The sequence below is a fragment of the Spermophilus citellus genome (assembly GCF_964194105.1).
Source record: "Spermophilus citellus genome assembly, chromosome: 13".
NCBI classification, from domain to species: Eukaryota; Metazoa; Chordata; class Mammalia; order Rodentia; family Sciuridae; genus Spermophilus; species Spermophilus citellus.
In genome coordinates, this window is record NC_138193.1 from 58,960,184 (window position 1) to 58,982,494 (window position 22,311).

Consider the following 22,311-nt stretch of genomic DNA (forward strand, 5'->3'; position numbering starts at 1 on the left):
CATCCCTATTAGGCAAAAATTTTTATCACTGAGCTACATCCCCAGCCTTACTGTAGGAAAATCTGAATGAAAAGATAGAGATAATTCTTTTTCTATATGTATAGGTTAGGTTTTTTTGTTTGTTTGTTTGTTACCAGGGATTGAACCGAGAGGCCCTTAACTAGTGAGCCACATACGCAGCTCTTTTTTGTATTTTATTAGAGACAGTTTCTTGCTGAGTTGCTTAGGGCCTCACTATGTTGCTAAGGCTGGCTTTGAACTCAAGATCCTCCTGCCTCAGCCTCTGAGCTTCTAAGATTACAGGCATATGCTACTGTGCCCAGCTAAGTTAGTATTTTTCATTTTCTTTGTTCTGTGCATCTGATTTTACATATTTGAGCTCATGTATATAAACAGTTCTCTTTCCTGTTAACATTATTCTAAGCATTTTCTTGCATCAATAACTCTAATTTCCCTTTTAAGTCCATCATATGGATATGCTACTATTTTCATATCATAATGTTGAATGCTTAGATTGCTTCCAGCAAGAAGTTTAGAAATGTTTTACTAAGTTGATAAATGACTAGTAAAAGACTGTGTTTCTTTAATTACTAATAATATTACATCTGAATGTTGTTCAGATGTTACACTATTTTTCTTTTTAATAATCTGTGTTCCAGTCTAATATCTATATATTTTTAGTAGTTCTTACTAATTAACTCATGTAATCTTGTATACTAAGAATAGTAACTATTTGGTAAAACTCATAAATGCAATTTTGGTTTTAGCATTTTCTTTTTATGTATTTTTATTTTGTTATTTATTTTTATGTGGTGCTGAGGATCAAACCCAGCACCTCACATGTGTGAGGCAAGCGCTCTGCCGCTGAGCCACAATCCCAGCCCTAACATTTTCTTTCTGATTATAAAAATTATTAAATTTTGAAAATAGCACATGGGAGTAAATAAAATGTATTCTATCAGTTTTCAACAGCAACAAATATGATTAAGATTGAATAATTCTACACATTCGTAACAGTACACTTGCTTAGTTCATGTAACAATACAAAATAATGGAAAAGGTTTAAATATTTTACATTTAAAATTGCTACATGGTATCCACTATTTGGACATTCCATAATTAACATAATATAAAGACTCCTATTTATAGTTTAACTTTTCATTGCTCTCAACTTTGTGATGTTTTTAAGATAAATTATAAGAGGTAGAATTGCTGGACCCAAGTGTACTCACACCTTTGACTTGATGGAAGTTACCATTCCAAAAGGCTATATAATTCAATTCCCATCAGTATCATTGGATTATCTGAATCCATGTAGCTTACTGAAAATGAACATTTCTATTTTTCTTGGTTAATGTATCGTAGCTTACATATAATACATGTACCCATTTTAAGCATACAGTTCAATGAGTTTGACCCTACATACATCTATGTAACCACTACCCCAATTCAAATTATAGAATGCTTCCATCATCTCTAGAAAGTTCCCTCTTGCACATCCCAGAACTTAGATAACCACGAATGTTTCCTGTCAGTATGGATTCTATGCTATCATTTTTTTGGAGTTTTAAATAAATGGAAGCATTCAGGATGGGTTCATAAGGTCTAGATTTTTGCTCAGCATATCTTTAAGATCCACCCCTGTTTGCCAAGTATAGTAGCACAGGCCTCTAACCCCAATGATTGGGAAGGCTGAGGCAGGAAGATTGTAAGTTCAAGGGCAGTCTCAGCAAATTATTAAGACTCTGTCTCTAAATAAATAAATAAATAAATAAATAAATAAATAAGGACTGGGGATGTGGCTCAGTGGCAAAGCACCTCAGGTTCAATCCCAGTACAGCACCAAAAAAATAAAAAGGGAAAGAAAAGAAAAAAAATCCATTCCTGTTGTTGCCTGAATTAGCATGTACTTTTTTTTTATTGAGCAGAATGTCGTGTTATAAATATAACCAAACTTGCCTATCACCAGGAGAATGAGTAGACGTTTGGGTTGATTCCAATCTGGGACTATTATGAAGAAAGATACTATGCTTGTATAAATAGTTCTTTAGCCATGACTCTCTAAAAACAGAGACCATATTTTCATGCCTGGGATTTTGGTGGACTCTAGGTCTATCATCCACTGTTTCACATCAAGAAAATTTCCCAAAGGAAAGCCCAGATCTTGTTTTGGTACCAAATTAGCAGGATGAGGCAATGGTGCAGGATATAATTTTGAGAGCATCTTGGAAAGCTATCTGGGAAGCACCTGATCACCCTCCTCTTGTATCAGCTGCAAAGCATAAGGCTCTTATTGCTCACTGCCCTTCTTCTCTCCATGTCTTCTGGCTCCTGACTAGTCTAAGAATCCTGCCAAGTCAGTCCCTGTCCCCACCCATGACAGGAGGGTCAGAGGAGAAAATAACGACAGGCATCACACTGTTTAATGCCAAATCCCCTAAATAGCTCCAGGAGGTGGTGGCAGGGTCAGGCAACCCCACAGGCCACTTGAGCATCTGCCTCTGGTCTCTAGGGTATTCTGAGCCCTCTTCTTGGCTACAAGAGAAATGCAACCTTAGGCTTAGGAGAATTCTGTGCAACTATCTGCCAGGCCTACCTTCTGGAAGTAGAATTCAAGCTCCTTAAGAGCAGGAATCATGCCTTATACAAAATTTTATATGTGCAAGGTACATAGCAAATGCTCTAATATTGTTTATGGTTTCCAATAAAGTATTCCCTAAGTCTGAGATGTGGGCATGGACTCTTGACTTACAAGTCAATATTTGATGGTTAAAGCAGATAATTTAACAGTCAAATACTTTCAATAAAATATTTGTGGCTATCACCTCAACTTAAATATATTTTCCTAGAATTGAAACTAATGGTAGAAGGACAAATGTATCTTATGTTTAGCTATGCTGAACAGATACTATCTGGTACTACTGTCTTCTGAAGTAGAAACCAAAAGACAGCCAGTATACATAATTCCTTCTTTTCTTTCCAGCTCTCCTTCTTTGGTGGGTACTGCAAATTTTGTTTTAGTTTTACTGCAAGCTCTACAATTCTGAGATTCTAACATGATTTTTCAGAAAACTGAGCTTGGAAAACAATATAGAGAGTTATTTTTGATAAAAGCAATATGATAGCAAATGCTAGACAGCTTTCCAGAAAATACCTCTGGTAACAAAGGAAGATAATTCACAAATGCAAAGGCCTAAATTCTGCAGACCGAGAGGGACTTGATTGATTAGGCATGATGTTCAAGCACCATGCCAGTGACATTAGCTCTCTTTCATTGCTTATCCAAGTGTGAGGTCTTATTGGTCATGTTTCTCTTCCTTCAGTTCACAGACATTGGGACCTTTGAGACAGTGTGGCAAGTCAAGTTCTACAATTACCACAAGCGAGACCACTGCCAATGGGGAAGCCCCTTCTCTGTCATTGAGTATGAGTGCAAGCCCAACGAGACACGCAGTCTCATGTGGGTGAACAAAGAGTCCTTCCTCTGAAGACAGCTCTTTTCCGATGTTGCTGGACCGTCTCTCCAGAAATCTACTTTTAAATAAACCAGCACAAGCCTTAAGCAAGGCACATGCACCCTGGCTGTTTCCCATCTGGTACTGATGACCTACTATCCCCGGTTACTTGAAAGTGTAATTCCCCTCTGATACAGCACCCCCAAACATAAAAGATGATGTACCATGCCCCAATATACTCCTTCCTGTATTGTGTGCTGGTGTTCCTGCATCCAGTTGTGCTCAGTCATGCAGTGGGGGTCAGTGGAAGTGGTAGGCATGTCCTAGACTCAAGGGTTCCACTGAATGATAGTTGTATTTTGTTTCCAAAATAAGTAATTGCCTCCTTTTTTCATTGTTAAATTTTTTTAATGTGCTTGGGTCCTCCCGTGTGTAATGTGGTAACGTGAAACACGTTGTTTGCCAGCTTTCAAAGCAGCCTTTGTGAAAATGTAATACAAACAACACTAACTGGAACTCAAATGTTGTATTTCCTAGAAACAGCTTTTTCAGGGGATAATGAATGACAAAACAGAAGGACAAATATGTAAGACGTCTTTCTAATGTTATTCCTTCAGGTAATTTAAGATACTGTGCTATGACCTAATGGAAACTGAGGAAAAGCATTGCTATGGACCACTGGGAAACTCAGTGACTGGAGTTGTAGGGTCACCCCTCTGGCAAGCAACCATAGTGTTCAAATGTGCACATTGATGGCATCCTACATTTCCCCATTTGAATTTTGTAAAACTGTGTATGGAACTGTAATGAACTTTTGATATTTCTTAATAAAGGTATTAAAAATCATGTGCTGATTTTCATTCCTAATTTGGATAACAGCTATATAACAGGAGGGCTTATCCTTCAGGGCCTGTTCTTAGGTCTGTATGCTACAGGGCAAGGGGGATGTACCTGGAGGAGAATTAGCACACCTGTATAATGGGGGTGTTCCAGCCAGCTCTAACAGGGAAGCACAGGCCCAGGAACTTGGCAGACAATCAGAAAATGCTTGACCCTTTCCTCACTCTATTCCTCCTCCTATGGACCACTTCTCCATTAGTCAGCCATGCAGTTCATAGCCACAGGGTATGGAGCTGGAGAAGTATGCATAAACTAGGGTACCTAGCACAAAGCCTGCACTTCAGATAGTTCCAGAAGAGGAAAAGAAACTTCCTGTTGAAAAAGTTACATCCTGCTTTCCAACAATATTGTGCTATTCCCTTGGGCAGCACAAATTTTATGGTGTTGCATAAGGTGGTAGGAGATGTTTTTGATACCTGTGAATCTTCTGTGTAAGAATGTGCAAGACAAGTGGGAGTGTTTTGAAGAGTTGGATTATTATAATACTGAATTTGGGAGGCTGGCAATCAAATTCTTTTCCCCCTTTAAGAAGCTTGCTTGCAATGAGTCTGTACTGCCACCAGGGAACAGTCATGCCCTGGCATTGGGCTAAGAAATGGTGTTAAAAGAGAGCAGTGTTAAAAGAATTTCTGGATTAGCTTGTTTTTGAAAAATAACCATCTATTACAACTGCCAAAGATAAGCACAAACCCATTCCTTATGGCCATATTTTTAAAACCAACATTCATTTTTTTGACCAGACTTTGAGAGATTTAATAGAGTACATTAAGTTTTACAGAGGCTGCAGTTTTCTTCCGGAATGTTCAATAGAAATAAAGGGCAGTTAGAAAGTAGAAAAATGAGAGAACTGTGTCTATTGCACTATTTAAGCATTTGATTGTAAACACTTTCATTTGTGAAATAAGGTTTTAAACCAGTGACTCATCTCTCAGAGCTTTAGTATTTGTTTTCAGGGGTAAAAATAATATCATGACATTTGCAATATTCCATGCTTTAAAATACTAAAGGCTTCATTTCAGGTTTGAAATGAGTCAAGGCAGGGCTAGGGGAACTGTGGAATATAGAATAAATATAAATAGAGAATTTTACAAAGCTCAAGCATATCTTTTTTTTTTTTTTTGTACTAGGAATTGAACCCAGGGGCTCTTAACCACTGAGCCATATCCCCAGTCCTTTTTTTTTTTTTTTTTATATTTTATTTTGAGACAGGCTTCTGTTAAATTGCTTAGGGCCTTGCCAAATTGCTGAAGCTGGCTTTGAAATGGTGATCCTCCTGCCTCAGCCTCCCTAACCACTGGGATTAGAGGCATGTCCCACTGTGCCCAGCTTTAAGCATTTTTGATTATCCACTAACTTATACATCTTAAAGGATTTTTGAAGTCTCCATCATTCTGAGACAAGCAAATTGGAATACAGAGAGGTGAAGCAAACACTCAGGCTCACCCAAGGTGTTAGTGGTACTCATGACCCCCTGCTCCTGCATGGCTTATCTTCCCACTCCTCTGTGGGAGGGAGGGTATTGTGTATGTGTTTTCCCTTCAGATCTGAGGCAAGATTGAATCAAAGGAGGTGAGGAGGAGATGGAGATGAAGTAACAGGAAATCTTAACGGCTAGTCTGCCACGTTAAATGATCGCTCCTGGCATATACTGTTCTCCTTAGGATTGGACTCAGGCCCAGTTTCTCTGGCCACTTCTCTCACAGCTCTCCTCCCACTCCAAAATATGAGTGCTCAGCTATATCAAGCTGCTGAGTTGTAACTTTGCCCCTCAGCCATCTGGAAGGGCTATTTTTATTCAAGTTGTAACCACGTCTCTCTACTTCCAAGCATCAGATGGCTACTCAGAAGCTTGAGGAACTAGGCCACCCTTCTAATTAGGATGATGACTAAAACATTTTTGAACAGGTGGAACAGGAGAAATCCCTTGAATTTATATTTTGTGACACCTTGCTTGTTGAAAAGTCACTTATCCATCTATCTGAATTATCTGGACACCACTGAGAACAGAAAACATGCCCAAAACTAAAGATCCCCGTCACAGATGTTATAAAGTCCATCCACTAAAGGCTTGGGTTTTCCCTCAAGGCCTCATGATTCCCAGTTTAGACACAGTTCTAACAGGTAGGGTGTTCAGTCTCTGGTTCTTTGGAAATTGAAAGCAGAATAATTAGAGGAAAGAAGGTAATTGGTAAAGGTAAGTATATGGAAAATAATTTTCTAATAGAGGTAGGACAAAAAATGTAAAAAAATATAAAAAAAAGTCAAAATATAATAGATGGGGACATTTCTTATACTATAGGAACACAATCCTCTACTAAACTACATTAGCTTCTGTAGATATTAAATATATATATATATAAAATTGGGGCTCTGATTTATTTAGGAAGATGGTCCATTATCTTAAGTAATATATCATGCCTGATCAGTGTTTAAAAGTTCAGATTCTGGACCCAAAAACTTCCACTCATACCCTGGCCCAGATGCTTATTAGCTATGTGATGTTAGGCAAGTCACTTAATATCTCTGGGCCTTATTTTCTCATTTGCAATATAGAGATGATAATATTTATCTTGTAGAGTTGTTTTGGAGATTAAATAAGTCAATATATGTAAAACCTTTAGGACAGTGCTGTGTATGTAACATCATTGTTTGGTACATTTTAAGAAAAGGGAGGAGGGCTGGGATTGTAGCTCAGTGGTGGTGTGCTTGCCTCACTTGTATGAGGCACTGGATTCAATCCTCAGCACCACATAAAAATAAGTAAATAAAATAAAGCTATTGTGTCCATCTACAACTAAAAATATTTTTCAAAATGGAGAGATACATTTCCAGACAAAATTATTTAAAATGCAAGGAGAAAAACTGAAGACATTTAAAGAAATAAAATTCATTTCCCTAGAATATTCTATGCATGGACTTTAGTTAATATTAATGGCCAGAGATTAGACTCACTATGTACACACACACACACACACACACACACACACACACACACTGGGGAAAATATACATGAAGATTTCATTTTTTAAATTATTTAAAAATAAATGATGGGGCTGGGGATGTGGCTCAAGCGGTAGCGCGCTTGCCTGGCATGTGTGTGGCCTGGGTTCGATCCTCAGCACCACATACAAATAAAGATCTGTGTTCGCCGAAAACTAAAAAATAAATATTAAAAAATTAAAAAGGGGGGGGGGGCTGGGGTTGTGGCTCAGTGGTAGAGCTGCTCACCTAGCATGCACGAGGCACTGGGTTCGAGTCTCAGCACCACGTAAATGTAAAATAAAGGTATTGTGTCCACCTAAAAATAAATGATTTGCAGGCTGGGGTTGTGTGGCTCATTGGCAGAGTGCTTGCTTGTACATGTGAGGCACTGGGTTCGATCCTCAGTACCACATAAAAATAAATAAACAAAATAAAGATATTGTATCCATGCATAACTAAGAAAAATTTTTAAAAATATATTTGAAGTAATGTACAGTTAGCTCCCCATACCATAAAGTTTTGCACCTGGGGATTCAATCAACTATGGATCAAACATATTTGGAAAAAAATTGCTTTGTATTTAAATATGTGTAGACTCTTTGACATCATTATTTTCTAAAGCATGGTAACTATTTACATTGTATTTATACTGCAATAGATATTATGAGTAACCCAGAAACATTTTTAAAGTATGCAAGAGGATGTGTGCAGGTTAGATGCAAATACTACAACATTTTACATGAGGGACTTGAGCATCTGTGGATTCGGGCATCCTGGAACCAGTCCTCTATGGTCATCGAGGGACAAATGTCCTTAGAAGACTTTTTCCGCAAACAGCCTTCTTTAAGTCACTTTTATAAAGACCCAGTTTTGACTAATATACAAACATCAGGAGAGAATCAGAGAATCTAAGTTAGGTAAAGGTCAAGAATGGTGCCAAAATTTCTATTTATTATTATTTCAATCCTCTTGAGCCTTCTAGGTAAGCAGGTAAGCAACATGTGTCATATCCTCATTTTGCAGAGAAAAAATAAATCTCAGAGGTTGAATATGAGGCTCAAGTTTAAGCAGCTAATTCTATAAGAGACTTCTGTACTTGATTCTTGATTTTCTCATTGATAAAATGGTGAGAAAAAAAGTCTGTTAGGATTCAATGACACATCTAATATGTAAGTTTCTCTTCTTTCCCTCACCTTCCTCTTGAAAAACACATTTTATCTAAAATTACCTCATTACATGCCCACACTCCTGCAGTGTTTGTTTTTGTTTTTTACAAATACTATATATATATATAACTTTGTTTTGCTTATTTTTTTAATGTGGTGCTGAGGATCGAACTCAGGGTTTCACACATGTAAGGCAAATGCTCTACCACTGAGCCACAACCACAGATCCCAGTATTTGTTTTCAATCTGGGAGCTTTGCCTTAATTTGTTTGTAGCCAAATAGAGTACTTGCTTTTCACAAAGAAAACTACTGTGGATATATTTTTAAATATATATGACTTAACTATTGCCTAAAAGCCAGAAAGATTCTATTTCTAGAAACTCATCTACCTGTAGTACAGCAGTCCCCTTCTAATCTGTAGAAGATATGTTCTAAGATCCCTCCCTGAATGCTATATTTTCCATAACTCTATACCCATTAAAAACAATTTAGTTTATAAGTTAGGCACAGTAAGAATTTAACAACAACAATAATAAAATAGAGCAAATATATAGCACGGTGTGCTATAATGAAAGGGCTTTCATCACACAGAGGCATTCAGTTTAAAACTTATGAATTGTTTGTTTCTGGAATTTTCCATTTAATATTTTCAGACCATCATTGACCCAGCTGACTAAAACCATGGAGAGTGAAATCTTGGATAAAGGGGCACTACTGTATTCCACGTAGCAAGTTACTCAGAGATGGTCTTTTCCCTTTGAAGTCAGCTTGACTGCCATTAGACCACTAAATAAAGATAAATTTAAAAGTTTTCTTTGGAAATAAGGGTATTTCATTTCCTGCTTGCTAACATAAAAAATATAACATTTTTAGTCCTATGTTAGTATTTTATATAATCCTGATATACACACAAGCCTCTGGCCACGGTGAATTTCTTATTCTCCTTCACATATCCCAAGCCCAAACAGTTTCCTTGCCACTGCACAACCTGTTCCTTCTGCTTGGAATGCCCAGCTCCACTTTCTACCTAGCAAAGTGCCAGCTTAAATGTCACCTCCGCTATGAAGTCTTTCCCGACTCCTCTAAAATGATGAGTCAAGAATAATTTTGAAATGTTGCTTATTCAAATATTTTATTTTATTATCCCATTTCTGAAAAGCTTCCCCAGGCTCCCTCTATCTAAACTTCTGTTTTTCTTAAGTTCCTTGGAAAACTTCCACATCTTTCTGACTCAGTGAAAATGAGCTGACTCAATAAAAAGGTGATGAGATTCTAGAAAGAGCTAGCTGGCTGACTGGCTGGCCGGCTGGCTGGCTGGCTGGCTGGTTGACTGAAACACCAGCCAGTGAGAAGTTTGGAATATATTAGCCTTTAGTGGCTTAGTTCTCCTGCTCCATTTAAAGGAGACTTTTAAAGAAGGAAAGCAAATGAGGAAGAAAACACTTCTGAATTCTCTTATGATATTGCTTCCTATGAATTTGCCTTTTCATGTTAGTAGCAGGAACAGCAATGATGCCGAGGTCTGTAGTTCTTTGAAGGAGTGTCTGAAGTTGTTTATTTATGGGTAATAACCACCTGCGCTGCTGACCACATATTTCCAGCCCTCCCCGATCTGGGCACATGACAAGACTGTACATCTGTGGCCATCAGCAGGCTCATGTGCCAGTAGCCCTGCCAATGAGTTGTGAGAAAAAGTGACATGTGTCACTTCCAGGCTGGAATAGCCTCTATCTGTGCAATGCTCAGCAGAGCTCTCTTTCCCTTTGCTGTGGCAACCAGCCACTTCCAAGAGGATCCATCATCCTGGGCCCTGGAGTGAGAAGACAGGGAGTAGAACCCTATTAATTTTTGTTGGACCTGTAGCATAAAAGAAACAATAAACTTCTCTCCCAACATATTATTGTGAAAAATGCTGAAATACACACACACACACACACACACACACACACACACATATATATATATATATATATATATATATATATATATATATATATATATATATATTTGAAAAACCTGCACAAGAAACATATACATACCGATCACCTGGATTTTGCAGTTGACATTTTGCTTCTGTCATTTCTCTATCCCCTTATGCTGTATCAGTCCTTCTTTCTCTTTCTCTTTCTCTCTCCCTCTTTCCCTCTTTCTTTCTTTTTTTCTTTTCTGGTAAATTATCAAAACACTTGGGGCTCAGTCATTGCAATAGCATGGTCTACAATATCTGGATAATCTAGACCAGTTGCTCTTCTTTTTTGCTGAGGAACCTACAGTGGAACTAGACTCAAATAAAAAAGCAATTGTTGTAAGTTAGTGACAAGAAATCATTTCCTGTCAGGTACAGTTAAAAGTCATAAGATGGATTAGGAGAAGAATTAACCCATCTTTTTTCTCTGAAATTCTTAAAAATAAGATAAACTCAGAGTGAGCTAGTTTGGATGTGGGTCTATTGGAGGTCAAGGGGTGGATTAAACTGAGAAAGAAGAGGCAAAATTAGCAGGCATTGAAGGCCTGTTGTGTGCAGAGGTTTTATATATACTACCTCATTAGAGCCTCCAAACTCTCCTATAAAGTATATATGATTGGCATTGCAAAAATGAAGACAGGAAGCTCAGAGAAGTTAAGCTGCCTGCCAGAGGTCACACAGTTTGTGTGAGCAGAAGAGGCAGAATGGAAACCTAAATCAGTACGATTCAAACATACTTCCCCTCCTCCTCCTGAACTCTGGGCTTCTGACAACCCCAGAGGCTGACATTTCCCTTCCTCTGAGATGACCATTCCTGTGAAGGCCAAGGCCCAAGAGGTAACAATGACATTAGTGACATCCTCCCTCTTTGTTTGAAGCAAAATTTGAAATGTCAAAATTATTTTCTTTCTTAACTTTTTCTATAGAACTTAACCTTTCCCAAGAGATTTTTTTTTTTGAGATCAAGTCCTTAAAACAATGTTTGAATACACTCAAAGGGACACCACGAGGGAGTTTTCTAAAGTGATGGAGGTGTTCTGCACCTTGATAATGGTGGAGATTGCATGAACCTATACATATGTTAAATTCATAGAACCATACACACACACACATACACACACACAGAGAGAGAGAGAGAGAGAAAGAGTTAATTTTACTCTATGCTTATTTAAACAAATAAACATACATAAAATCACTAATGCACTAAGTGGCCCACAAGGCCAGAGCTCAAGCCATCAAGTCAGGCCAATTCCAAAAAGCATGAATGATTATCCCCAGAGGAGCATACAGACTACTGAATAGGCACACCAAGGTGTAGCTGCCAGTGTGGTTCCCTCCTCTTCCCCTTAGCTGGTTTGCTTTGAATATACGTATCTTGCTTTGACTCTTAAGTAGTACTTTATTGAATCTGGAGTAATGGAGCTGGGAAGTAGAGACCATGATTTGGGAGGGAGAACCTAGAAAAAGCAGAGTCAGAGTAATGCCTTGATCAACACTGGGTTAACTCAACTGGACTAACCTCATTGGCCTGAGAACAGATATAAGAAATCAGAGTCTGTTGGAAAATGCAAGATTAAGAACTCACAGGAGGCTTGCCCAGAGATTAATCATAAGAATGAGGAGCCTGCGTGTGAGTTCAAGTAGATCCAGGTAGCTAAGTCTAGATCCCCCAGACATCTAGGAGACTAGTGGACACCTGCTGCCTAAAATTTCTTATCTTTTAATCCATAACCAAATCCATGTTTCCCATGGTTTCTGCAAATCCTCTTGGATTAATTGTTCAAGGTTTTGTTCTGCCCAATGTGCATTCAGGATGCATTTCTGCATTGCATAGAACCTGTGAATCTTTTTGGAGCTTATCTATCTTGGGAGGGAAATTGAGCAGACTTGAAGGCAGGGGTGGAAGCCACCTGCTAAAGACAATATGAGCATTTGGCAGGGTGGGTGGGGAAAATGAGACAGAGCAGAGGGGAGGGGGCTGGGAATTAGCCCACTCTTGCTCTTGCCTGCATCTGGTGTCCCAGGAGCTGCTCTTGAGCAATGCCTCTAACGAGTTGGCGGCATGAACTTGTGCTTGTTCCTCCCTCAGGGAATGAGGGAAGACAGGCTTTAAAGCTGCTAAAATGCTTGGAGAACCTCCAAAGAGACGCTTGACACAAATGCAACATATTAATGAAAACAGCTTGGGCTTGGCTAAACAGTGACGATTCTAACAAAACAAGCATATGGGGATTGATGACAATCATCCCAAAAAAGAAACAGCCCAGCCCTGTACTTTCCTTGATGCTTCTTTATAATCTTTCCGGAATTCACTGTCGTTTTATCAAACTTAGGCTGGTATCTATTTATTCTCAGGAGTGCCAAGAACAACTACCTCAAGGGATCTCTTAAGGGCATAAGAACATTCTTCAGCGAGTGCCATCTCCAGGAACAAATGTTCTTGGCCATTTTTTTTTTCTTCAAATTACATGCTGTGCCTTCCTAGGGAAGGCGTCTCACAGCCATCAGAATTATCTGGGACGCTTGTTAAAATGTACATTCCCCTGAGCTCCACCTTTGTAGACCTGTCAAATCAAGTGAACTCTCAGAGAGTAGGTCCAAAGCATCTGCGTTTTAATGAGCACTTTAGGTGAGTCTTAACACATTAAAGTTTGGAAATCACTGCTACAGGGTTTATTCACTAAGTCCTTCAGGATGTGCACAGATTCATTCAATAAGCATTCTCCTGCCAGGTACCCTGGGGGCAGAAGATGGTAATGGAAGTGTGATGATATGTAATCAAATTGCTTATGGCTAAATATTGATGATAAAATATGGTTTAGAAGGGGATATAAAATACATGAGAGCAGAGAGGAGGAGTCTGCTAGGAATAGGAGGCAGCTTCATAGATAATATTTGAGCTGTATCTTGAGGAATTAGTGGAATCTAATCAGGAGGACAAGCAAGAATGCATATCTCAGGCCTAGAGAAGTTCCTGTGGGGTGCTGGCATATGAAAGTGTATGATTCGTTCTGGAGGAAGGGATTCTGTGGGGCTGGAGCCTAGGAAGTTGTGGGGGAGAAAAGAGGTGTGGGCTGAGGCCTCTGAAGAGCCTTGTATACATATTAGGCAATTTAGTTTTAGCTGTAGAGAAAGTAAAAGCTAGAGGGATTCTTTTAAGCATAAAATGACCCAGTGATATCTGGTTGTAAAGCAATCTTCCTGGTGGCTATGTGGAGGCAGGGAGATGAGTTCGAAGGCTTCTGAAGTGGTGAAGGGTGGGGAGGTTAAATGGTGACAACCACAGAGAGGCCTGTGAGAGGGTCAGCACACTGAGAATACTGGAGAAAAGGAGGAGGCATGGAGACAGACCACAGATTGCTAGCTTAGGGTGCAGGGTAGAGGGCTGGAGGAACAACTGCCCAAGATCGGGAAGGATTCAGCAGTGGAAGTGGTAATTGTAGGGTCTTGATTTAACATCTGAACAGCCATCTTAAATGTTAACCGCCACCTTGTGAGTGGCCACCTTATAAGTAGCCACCTTAGAAGTTTCACTTTCCTGTACTTCCTCTTACCCAAGCTCCCCCCACCTCCATTAGTGACCTACCCCATGGTACCATAACCCTAGCCAATCCCAGAAGGACACCATCCCTTTGCTCTGGAAAGCCCCAGGGTGCCATCAACCTAAGCCAATCCATGCTATTCCCACCTGCCTCGCTCTAAACACAGGCACTGGAGCCTATCCCACAGCGCCACAGCTACAACTCCAAGCCCCTGCCCTACAAAAGCTCCACACCTAAACATCTTGGGACCTCTCTCTCCTTCAGAGAGACAGCCTTTATTTGTCAGCTCTGACAAATAAACTGTGTGTATCTCTGCCTGGTCTCCATCTTTCATTTCTTGCTTACTTGTCTCTTATTCCTCGCTTTCCCTTCAGTAATGGCCAGTTAGAGCTGAGAACCTCATCCAGGGGAAGGCATTAACATCCATGTAACTCTTCCAGCTCAGAATATGAAAGCAGGCCTAACAGTCGTGGACAAATCCTAGTGTCTGAGCTCAATAGCATGTTTTCCTGTGCCGGGAAATAGGTTTAAAGATATCTGTTAAGTGCAGAAAATCACCCCATGGTATGTGGTTTGAGTCCATTTATGTTTTTACAAGCTAAGTGCAGAGAGAAAGAGAGAGGGGAGGAAGGTTGAAACTGGGTGAACTACGTCAGAAAGGCAGGGTTACTGTTAATAAGGAAGAACCCTTGACAATTTGCTCTGAATTCTTATGCATTTTTCAATTGTTTTTAACAATGAGGTTTCTGTTTTGTTTTGTGTTGTGGTACTGGGGATTGAACTCAAGGATGCTATGCCACTGAGATACATCTCCAGTCCTTTTTGCTTTTAATTTGGAGACAGGGTTGCTTAGGGCCTTGCTACATTACCGAGACTGGCCTGGAACTTGCAATCCTACTGCCTCAGCCTCCTGAGTTACTGGGATTACACGCATGCACCACCACCCTTGGTATAACAAGGAGTTTTATTGTATTGATCTATGGCTTTTACAATTTTTTGAAGTGATTTTTAGAAAGATGCTTACATATCTTCTTGGCGACCACTAGGTGGTACTAGTGGCAGGATAGACTGGATGGCCTTCAAGCTTCCTCTTGATCTGGGATACCTGCATCTGCGACCAACTTTAGACACCTACATGTGGGTTCAACTTCTAAATTTTACAGAGTGAAACACATGCCTTTGCCAATTATCATTAGCACATGTCCTCAGAGCTTAGGGGTCAAGGTCCCCATGACTTTCCTTTTCTTTCCCCTTAGATATAAAATGCAGGATTTTCTATTTAATTTGTATTTTTAAAAATTACAATTATAAAAATCTGCATCAATATAAATTTTCCCGGATTGGTTCACATATATCTAGGCTAACTCCAAACTCTTCATCTTAAAGTTATTTTCCCAAGTCATATCTTCATCAGATGCACAAACATAATTGAACTTTTTGCTGTGATGGCACCTTTACCTGAGCTTCCCCAATTCCAGGACTCAAGCCTTTTCTCAACAACTCACCCTTAATTCTCTTAAAGTGTTAAGTCTTCCATCACCTCAACTGACATGGGTAAGACACAGAGGTGTCTTTCTGCACGCACCCTGTATAACGTAGATTTTGTGATTTCATTTCTGGATTTCCTCCTTTTAAGCAGAACTTATCTCCTCTTATGTCATTGATTGGACTGAGCTAGATATTGTGCTGTCCTTTGTTCCAAAACAAAGCTTCATTACAAAACTAAGCGCCTGAGAGTCCCAATGCTGGAGTTAGCTTAACTCTCTTTAGGATTATCCACAAGCCCAGCCTGGCCCAAATAAAGCTACTAAGTCCCATAGAGTGCAAAGCTGAGGGATGTCTGCGGTAGCTCTGACTTGGCAAAGGCATGCTGCTGGCCTTAATTCTCTCTGAACAGGCATGATTCTTCACCCTCTACTCCACCCCATCCTCTACCCCACACTGCCAGTCTGGGTAGTTTGCTGAGTTAGTCCTTGGAACAAACCGCAGAAGAGATCAACCAATTTCTCATAGAGTTATAATTCTTACTCTTTGCCTGGAGAGTTGAGACACTAGCAAATTCAATAGTCAGGGAATATTCCATGAAAGGCATACTAGATATTAAATAGATATTAGCTACTATCCATCATTAATGTTAATGAAGACTACTGTGTATTTAAACTCTTCCTATTTATCAAGTCCCATGCTAAGTACTTTAGACATGCTATCTTATTTGATAAAATAACCATACTGTAAAGTAGAATCATTGCTCCCATATCACAGATGCAAAGACAGAGACTTGGAAAGGTTGAGATGAACAGCTCAGATTTACCTATTTAAAAACTTGTCTTTTTAAGATAGTTTGATTGCTCAGTTCCTCTCTCTCCTTCTCTCTCCCTCTCCCTCCCACCTCTCTCTCTCTCTCTCTCTCTCTCTCTCTCTCTCTCTCTCTCTCTCACACACACACACACACACACACACACACACACACACCAATCAATAGACTACTGGGGACCTTGCCTTTTTCTCCTCCTTACCCTTTTGTTCACAATCCTATTAAAAGGAGAGAGACAAGGTCAAAGCAAGAAAGTGCATGGAAAACTATCCATATGCTTTGGACTGACATTCAGGTTTAGCCCTAAGTTTCTTTAAATGAAAGAATTATGCTTTTTGTCTCCCTTCAGCACTTCCCATAATGTTTCACTCATAATAATTTTTTTTTTTTTTTTTTTTTTTTAGCACTGGGGATTGAATTCAGGAGTGATTTATCACTGAGCCACATCCCCAGTCCTTTTAATTTTCACTTTTCAACTTAGGGTCTTCCTAAGTTGCTTAGGGCCTTGTTAAATTGCTGAGGCTGGACTATAAATTGCAATCCTCCTGTCTCAGCCTTCTGAGTCACTAGGATTATAGGCACGTGCCATCATACCTGGTTATTTACTCACTGCAATTTCTCAATACCATGTTGCTTCAGTGATTGGCTGGTTCTTTGTTCACTTTGGGGGTCAAGAAGATCATTGATTGTATATGAGTCAAAGTTTGTGTTTTTCTGTGGATCAAAATTATTTTTACAGGGCTGGGGATGTGGCTCAAGCGGTAGCGTGCTCACCTGGCATGCGTGAGGCCCGGGTTCGATCCTCAGCACCACATACAAACAAAGATGTTGTATCCGCCGAGAACTAAAAAATAAATATTAAAAATTCTCTCTCTCTCTCTCTCTCTCCACCTCTCTCACTCTCTCTTTAAAAAAAATTATTTTTACTGTTTTCCTTAAAATTAAATGTAAATTAATCTCCAAATTATTTTATTTTATTAGATGAGTCTTCTTTTATTAAAGGAGTTAAATTTATGGTTTTAAGAAAAATTAATCAAGAGTGATTGGTCAAAAGTAGTAAACAAATCTGTTGCAGCTTCTCTTTCCTTGGAATTTTGAGCTGGAACTTGTTTTTATGATATAATTAGGCAGGGACTTTTGTGACTTAATTTAAAAGACAGATTTATAATCACCTTTTTTTTTTTCAAAACATTTTTTTTTCCTCTGCTATCCCTGGATGAACCTGGCTTTGCTTCTCCAAATTCATTGATGTCAGGTCAGCAGGGAGTAAATTCGAGACTGTATAATTCCCATCAGCTATTAGCGAGGGAGATATTTTCATCCCTAAGGTCCAAGTTCAATTCTAAAGGGCATATTTTCTATTCTATGTATCTGGTTATCTCCTATTAACAGTAATGGGTGTTATGCATGAATGTGCAGAAGATTCTATACCCCTAAGATTTGCCCAAGCATGAATTTCATGAGGCCAAAGTAAACACATTTTTGCTTCTTGGAATCATCCTGCTCTGTGTTAGGATAAACGACCTGAATAAGACTCCACATGATGAAATGCCAACACATGTTGCTTCTGCATTTGTCCATCGCTATTAAAAATGGGTTCCTTTCTTCTTTGTTCAATGCTTGGCCTGGAAAGCCACTGTAACCCTGAGAGGGAGGTAAAGAGACATTTCTGAACACATTTTTTTTTTCTGCTCAGATGTTAAACAATTTGTGCCAGTAAAACACACCCTGTACCACTATTCTACTCTGAAAAGCTTGCATATAGCCCCAGCATGTCCTTGTCTGAATACTCGAATCCTAGCCTACCTTCTGTTGATCAGTATCAGATGCTCTGATGACATCATGAAATGAAAAACAGGTGTGAAAAAAAGAGGCCTGAAATATGAATAACAAGCTGTTCAAGACCAGACAGAGTGTTCTGGAGGATTGGCTCCACTTGCCTGAGAGGTGTGTACCAAGGCCAAATCAGCCAGACCAAGAGGCAGCCTTGTTTGTATAGTACTTAATAGGCCCCAGAGGGAAAACACACAGCTGAATGAAACAACCTCGCCTAATTTTTTTCTTTGGTTCTTTACTTCATGCAACTCACGATTTAGAAAGGTCTTTAAAATGTGATGATCGTAGGAATACTAATCTGCCAATACTCTTAAAATGTATTTTAACGATGTTAGTCCTGTTGCAGAGATAGCTGTCAGTAGCAGCAATGACATTTTAGCATGTTTTAAAACACCATTATTTCTACATATGAAGGACTTTACTGGGGGTGGAGCTATAGTTCAATGATAAAGCACTTGCTTAGCCTGAGACCCCAGGTTTGATCCTGAGCACCATAAAAAAAAGTGTGTGTACATGGATGTTTTACTGACATTTGTAAATTCTTCCCCAGAAAAAGCAGTGGGAAATAATATGATTAATAGTAATATGAAGACTCTTTCATTTCTTCTGAAATTACTTGTAAGGACATCAACAACTCCCCTTTATTTGCTAATATTTACCTACAAAACACAAAAAGTCAATTTGTGGTTACCTCTTCAATAGTGTTGGCCTCAGTTCCTGGCTCAGGAAATAATAAAAAGCAGTTCGACTGGTTTTATCTTGTTTGAGAAACTAAAAGTCTCGGAGTTATTTAACTTTAACCTAGAAACAGGAAAGAATGTGGTCTATCAGAAATAGTCATAAAGACAGTTTTCCAAATGTGTGGATTGTTTTAACTTAGTGCCAATGATATTAGAAAAGAAAGTGGTTCTTTAAAAAAAAAGTATGTGTGTGTATAAAATATAAAATGTCTTTCTCTACTTGCAACTGGAAACTTTATGTTTTATTCTTATCTTTCAGCTATGAGCTTGTCATAATCTACTCTAGGGAATGACTGCCTAAATTACTATATCCATAAATATTCTAGTGGAAAAACACTTGCAAAGCTCATTTTCAGAAGTGCACTGCAGTACCTCAAAGTTGAAACCTATCTCATAAAACCAAATTCAATTCTGGTTTTCTGTATTATAATCAACAATTTCAAGGTATTATTTTATGCATTACAACTCCAAAATTGTGAGAGAAAAGGACATACGTGAGTGCTTAATAAACCAATATTGCCTTTTTGGGGGGGAGAAAAAACCCTAGCAAATGGTGATGAGTTCCATTTTTCATACTACCAAATACTGGTAAACAAGCAGCCTCTAACATTTCTTCTTGTCTAGGAGAAGTGATTTCTGGTAAAATAAAATGTGGACAGATGTAAGTTATGCAGGTTCTTGACACAGTCAATATCTTTGTTTTTTTTTTAAATCATAAATCATACCCCAGTTGTTAAATGTTTATTTTTAAAATAGAAATAGCACTGGTGTTTATTTACCAAAGCTAACTAGTTAAAGTCAACACAGGCCCCTCAGTTTCATTTCTAGGATTGTTTAAATTACAAATTACTTGGTTAAATGAGTAAATATACTATATTAAGTGAATGCTTTAGTAAACAATCTAGTTTATAGGTCGTGTTATCCATTTTACATCACCTTATGCTCATTACTGGTCCATCTACAACTGGGAGAACTATTGTGTTTCTGACAATGTCTTTATTGAGTGGTCTCTATACACAAAGGGGTTGAGACAGGGTAGGAGATCAAAATGCAATTCCTGGGTTACCTTATGAGTTAAAAACTGTGGGGACAAAAGTATAAAAGTTGGGGCTGGGGTGTAGCTCAGTGATAGAGCACTTGCCTACCATCGTTGATTTAATCCCTGGATTTAATCCCCAGTACCACATACACACACTAATAATAATAATAAACAGCATGTGTTTATAAAAACAATGAACAAGTAAATCACTTATCTGCTTAAAGAACTTTGTTTTATTTTCATTGTTGTTCTTAGTCCTCATTTTCTTATTAAATTCCATTTCTAATCCAAATGTAGGAACAATTTGAAGCTTACTAAATAAACTCAGATCTAAACTACTGAAGTGTTTGTATTATGAATAAGTAATTTGTAATTATGGGTCTTGGAAAATGAGTAGCTAATTTTTGAGGTTGGGGGTGATTCTCAGTAGTATATATACTCTATTCCCTACTTCAGATATATCAATGTAAAGAAAAGTAGAGATGATATGCATAATGAGATATCTTAAAATGTAAGCACATGGGGTTCAGATTCCAACCTCCTGGGTTCTCTTTTCTGGTTTAGCAACTTCTTCCACACATCCCAGTGAATTGCTTGGTCTCATATAATCTTTGTCTCCCTGACTGTTTAAAGGGGAGGTAGAGTAATAACATTTTTACCACAAGGGTGTTGCTAAAGTTAATTAGTATTTATTATATGCTCCATTAAGGTCCTCAGGCAATATATGACTTATGTAATTTATATTGATCTTTGTTTAAGGTTTTGAAAACAATTCTTGATTTTTCAACTGAGGAAAAAATGTACATATGTATATATAAAAATGTATATATTATATATATATACATATATATATTTATATATATATTACATCTTTAGACTTTAAACAGGAGGACTGAGTGTAAAACATTTTGGCTTTTCTAGGAATAATCATTTTCCTGGGGTTAAAATGTTTGCAGGTCACAAGAGCTTACTTCCTCAGCTTCAAACTATGAATAGATTTAATTTATAGTTGATAAAAACCAAAGGAAAAAAGTTTTATAAAAGCCACTTTAATGGCTTAGCCTTACCATCTATGGTGGTGTTTAAAACTACTTACAATTGAAAGGAAATCAGTTCATCTATTTTACAATTACATAATTCTAATACTTAGACCCAAGGTGTTATTTTGTGGTTCTCTCCTGCTGCAATAATAGTATTCAGCACCTACTTCGCAAAGCAACCTTCTCCTTTATAGATGAGGAAACCAAGGTTCAGTGAGATGAAGAAACAGAGCAGAGAATTAAACCCCACAGCTCATTCATATCCCCCACCTCTTTGTGATACTGGGGATCAAATCCAGGGCTTCATACTAGCTAGGCAAGCATTTCACTACTGAGCTACATCCTCAGTCCTTTCTATTTTTTATTTTAACAGGGTCACTTAATGATTACAAATTTAAGGCCCAGTCTGGGCCTTAAACTTGTAATCATTTTGCCTCAGCCTCATTCATTCCCTTTGCATCATCTCAAACAGATCACCAAGAAGTGACACCAGAAACCACGCTGTCTGGGTAGAAATGTACTCTCTCCTTTGTCCCTATTCTGTCTATCTGGGGATATCTGGGCTGGGGATGTGGCTCAAGCGGTAGCACGCTCGCCTGGCATTCGTGCGGCCCGGGTTCGATCCTCAGCACCACATACCAACAAAGATGTTGTGTCCACCGAGAACTAAAAAATAAATATTAAAAATTCTCTCTCTCTCTCTCTCCTCTCTCACTCTCTCTTTAAAAAAAAAAAAAAAACTAATGCAAGGTATCCTAATAAAACCTCAGTTATATCTCCAGAGTTTAAGACCACCCACAAATCATCAGAATCATTTTGAAGGATAGATAGATAAAAATCACTCTTTAAAGACATCTCTATCATTTTTATTTTTTTTTTTAAAAAAAGGAATATGGGGTTGGGGTTGTGGCTCAGTGGTAGAGTGGTCACCTAGCATGTGAGAGGCCCCGGGTTCGAATCCTCAGCACCACATAAAAATAAATAAATAAAATAAAGGTATTGTGTCCAACTACAACTGAAAAATAAATATTAAAAAAAACCCACATGTCCTTTCTTAAGAACTGACACACTCATTTTTAGTGATTTTTATACCAAATTAATACCCATGTAATATTTCCAGAGACTTTTAAACTTTGTATGGAAGTATAGCATACATACAGCAATGAAGAACACTTATATTTTAAACTGTCTAAAATCCACTCCTCTTTCATCCTATAAAAAGACAAGTATGTATCATTCCCATTTCACACCTCAGAGTATTGTACTTTGTGTAATAAAGAACTCTGATTATGTATAAATTAGCTTATGTACTTAACAGTGCTTTGAAAGT

The 22,311-nt window shown here is 38.3% G+C and overlaps 2 protein-coding genes across 4 annotated transcripts in view; one reads left to right on the plus strand and one right to left on the minus strand.

Annotated features, from left to right (window-relative positions):
• Positions 1 to 4,294, plus strand: part of CNRIP1 (cannabinoid receptor interacting protein 1) — a 32,362-nt gene extending 28,068 nt beyond the window's left edge. The window contains exon 3 of one of the 2 annotated variants that reach the window (XM_081265359.1): positions 3,324 to 4,293. In XM_081265359.1, the coding sequence (XP_081121485.1) occupies positions 3,324 to 3,488 (165 nt within the window). In that variant the 3' untranslated portion in view covers positions 3,489 to 4,293. Of the gene's footprint in view, positions 1 to 3,323 lie in introns of both variants that reach the window. The other variant, XM_081265360.1, reaches the window with a different exon arrangement.
• PLEK (pleckstrin) overlaps positions 1 to 22,311 on the minus strand; it is a 138,031-nt gene that overhangs the window by 99,718 nt on the left and 16,002 nt on the right. The window lies entirely within an intron of this gene.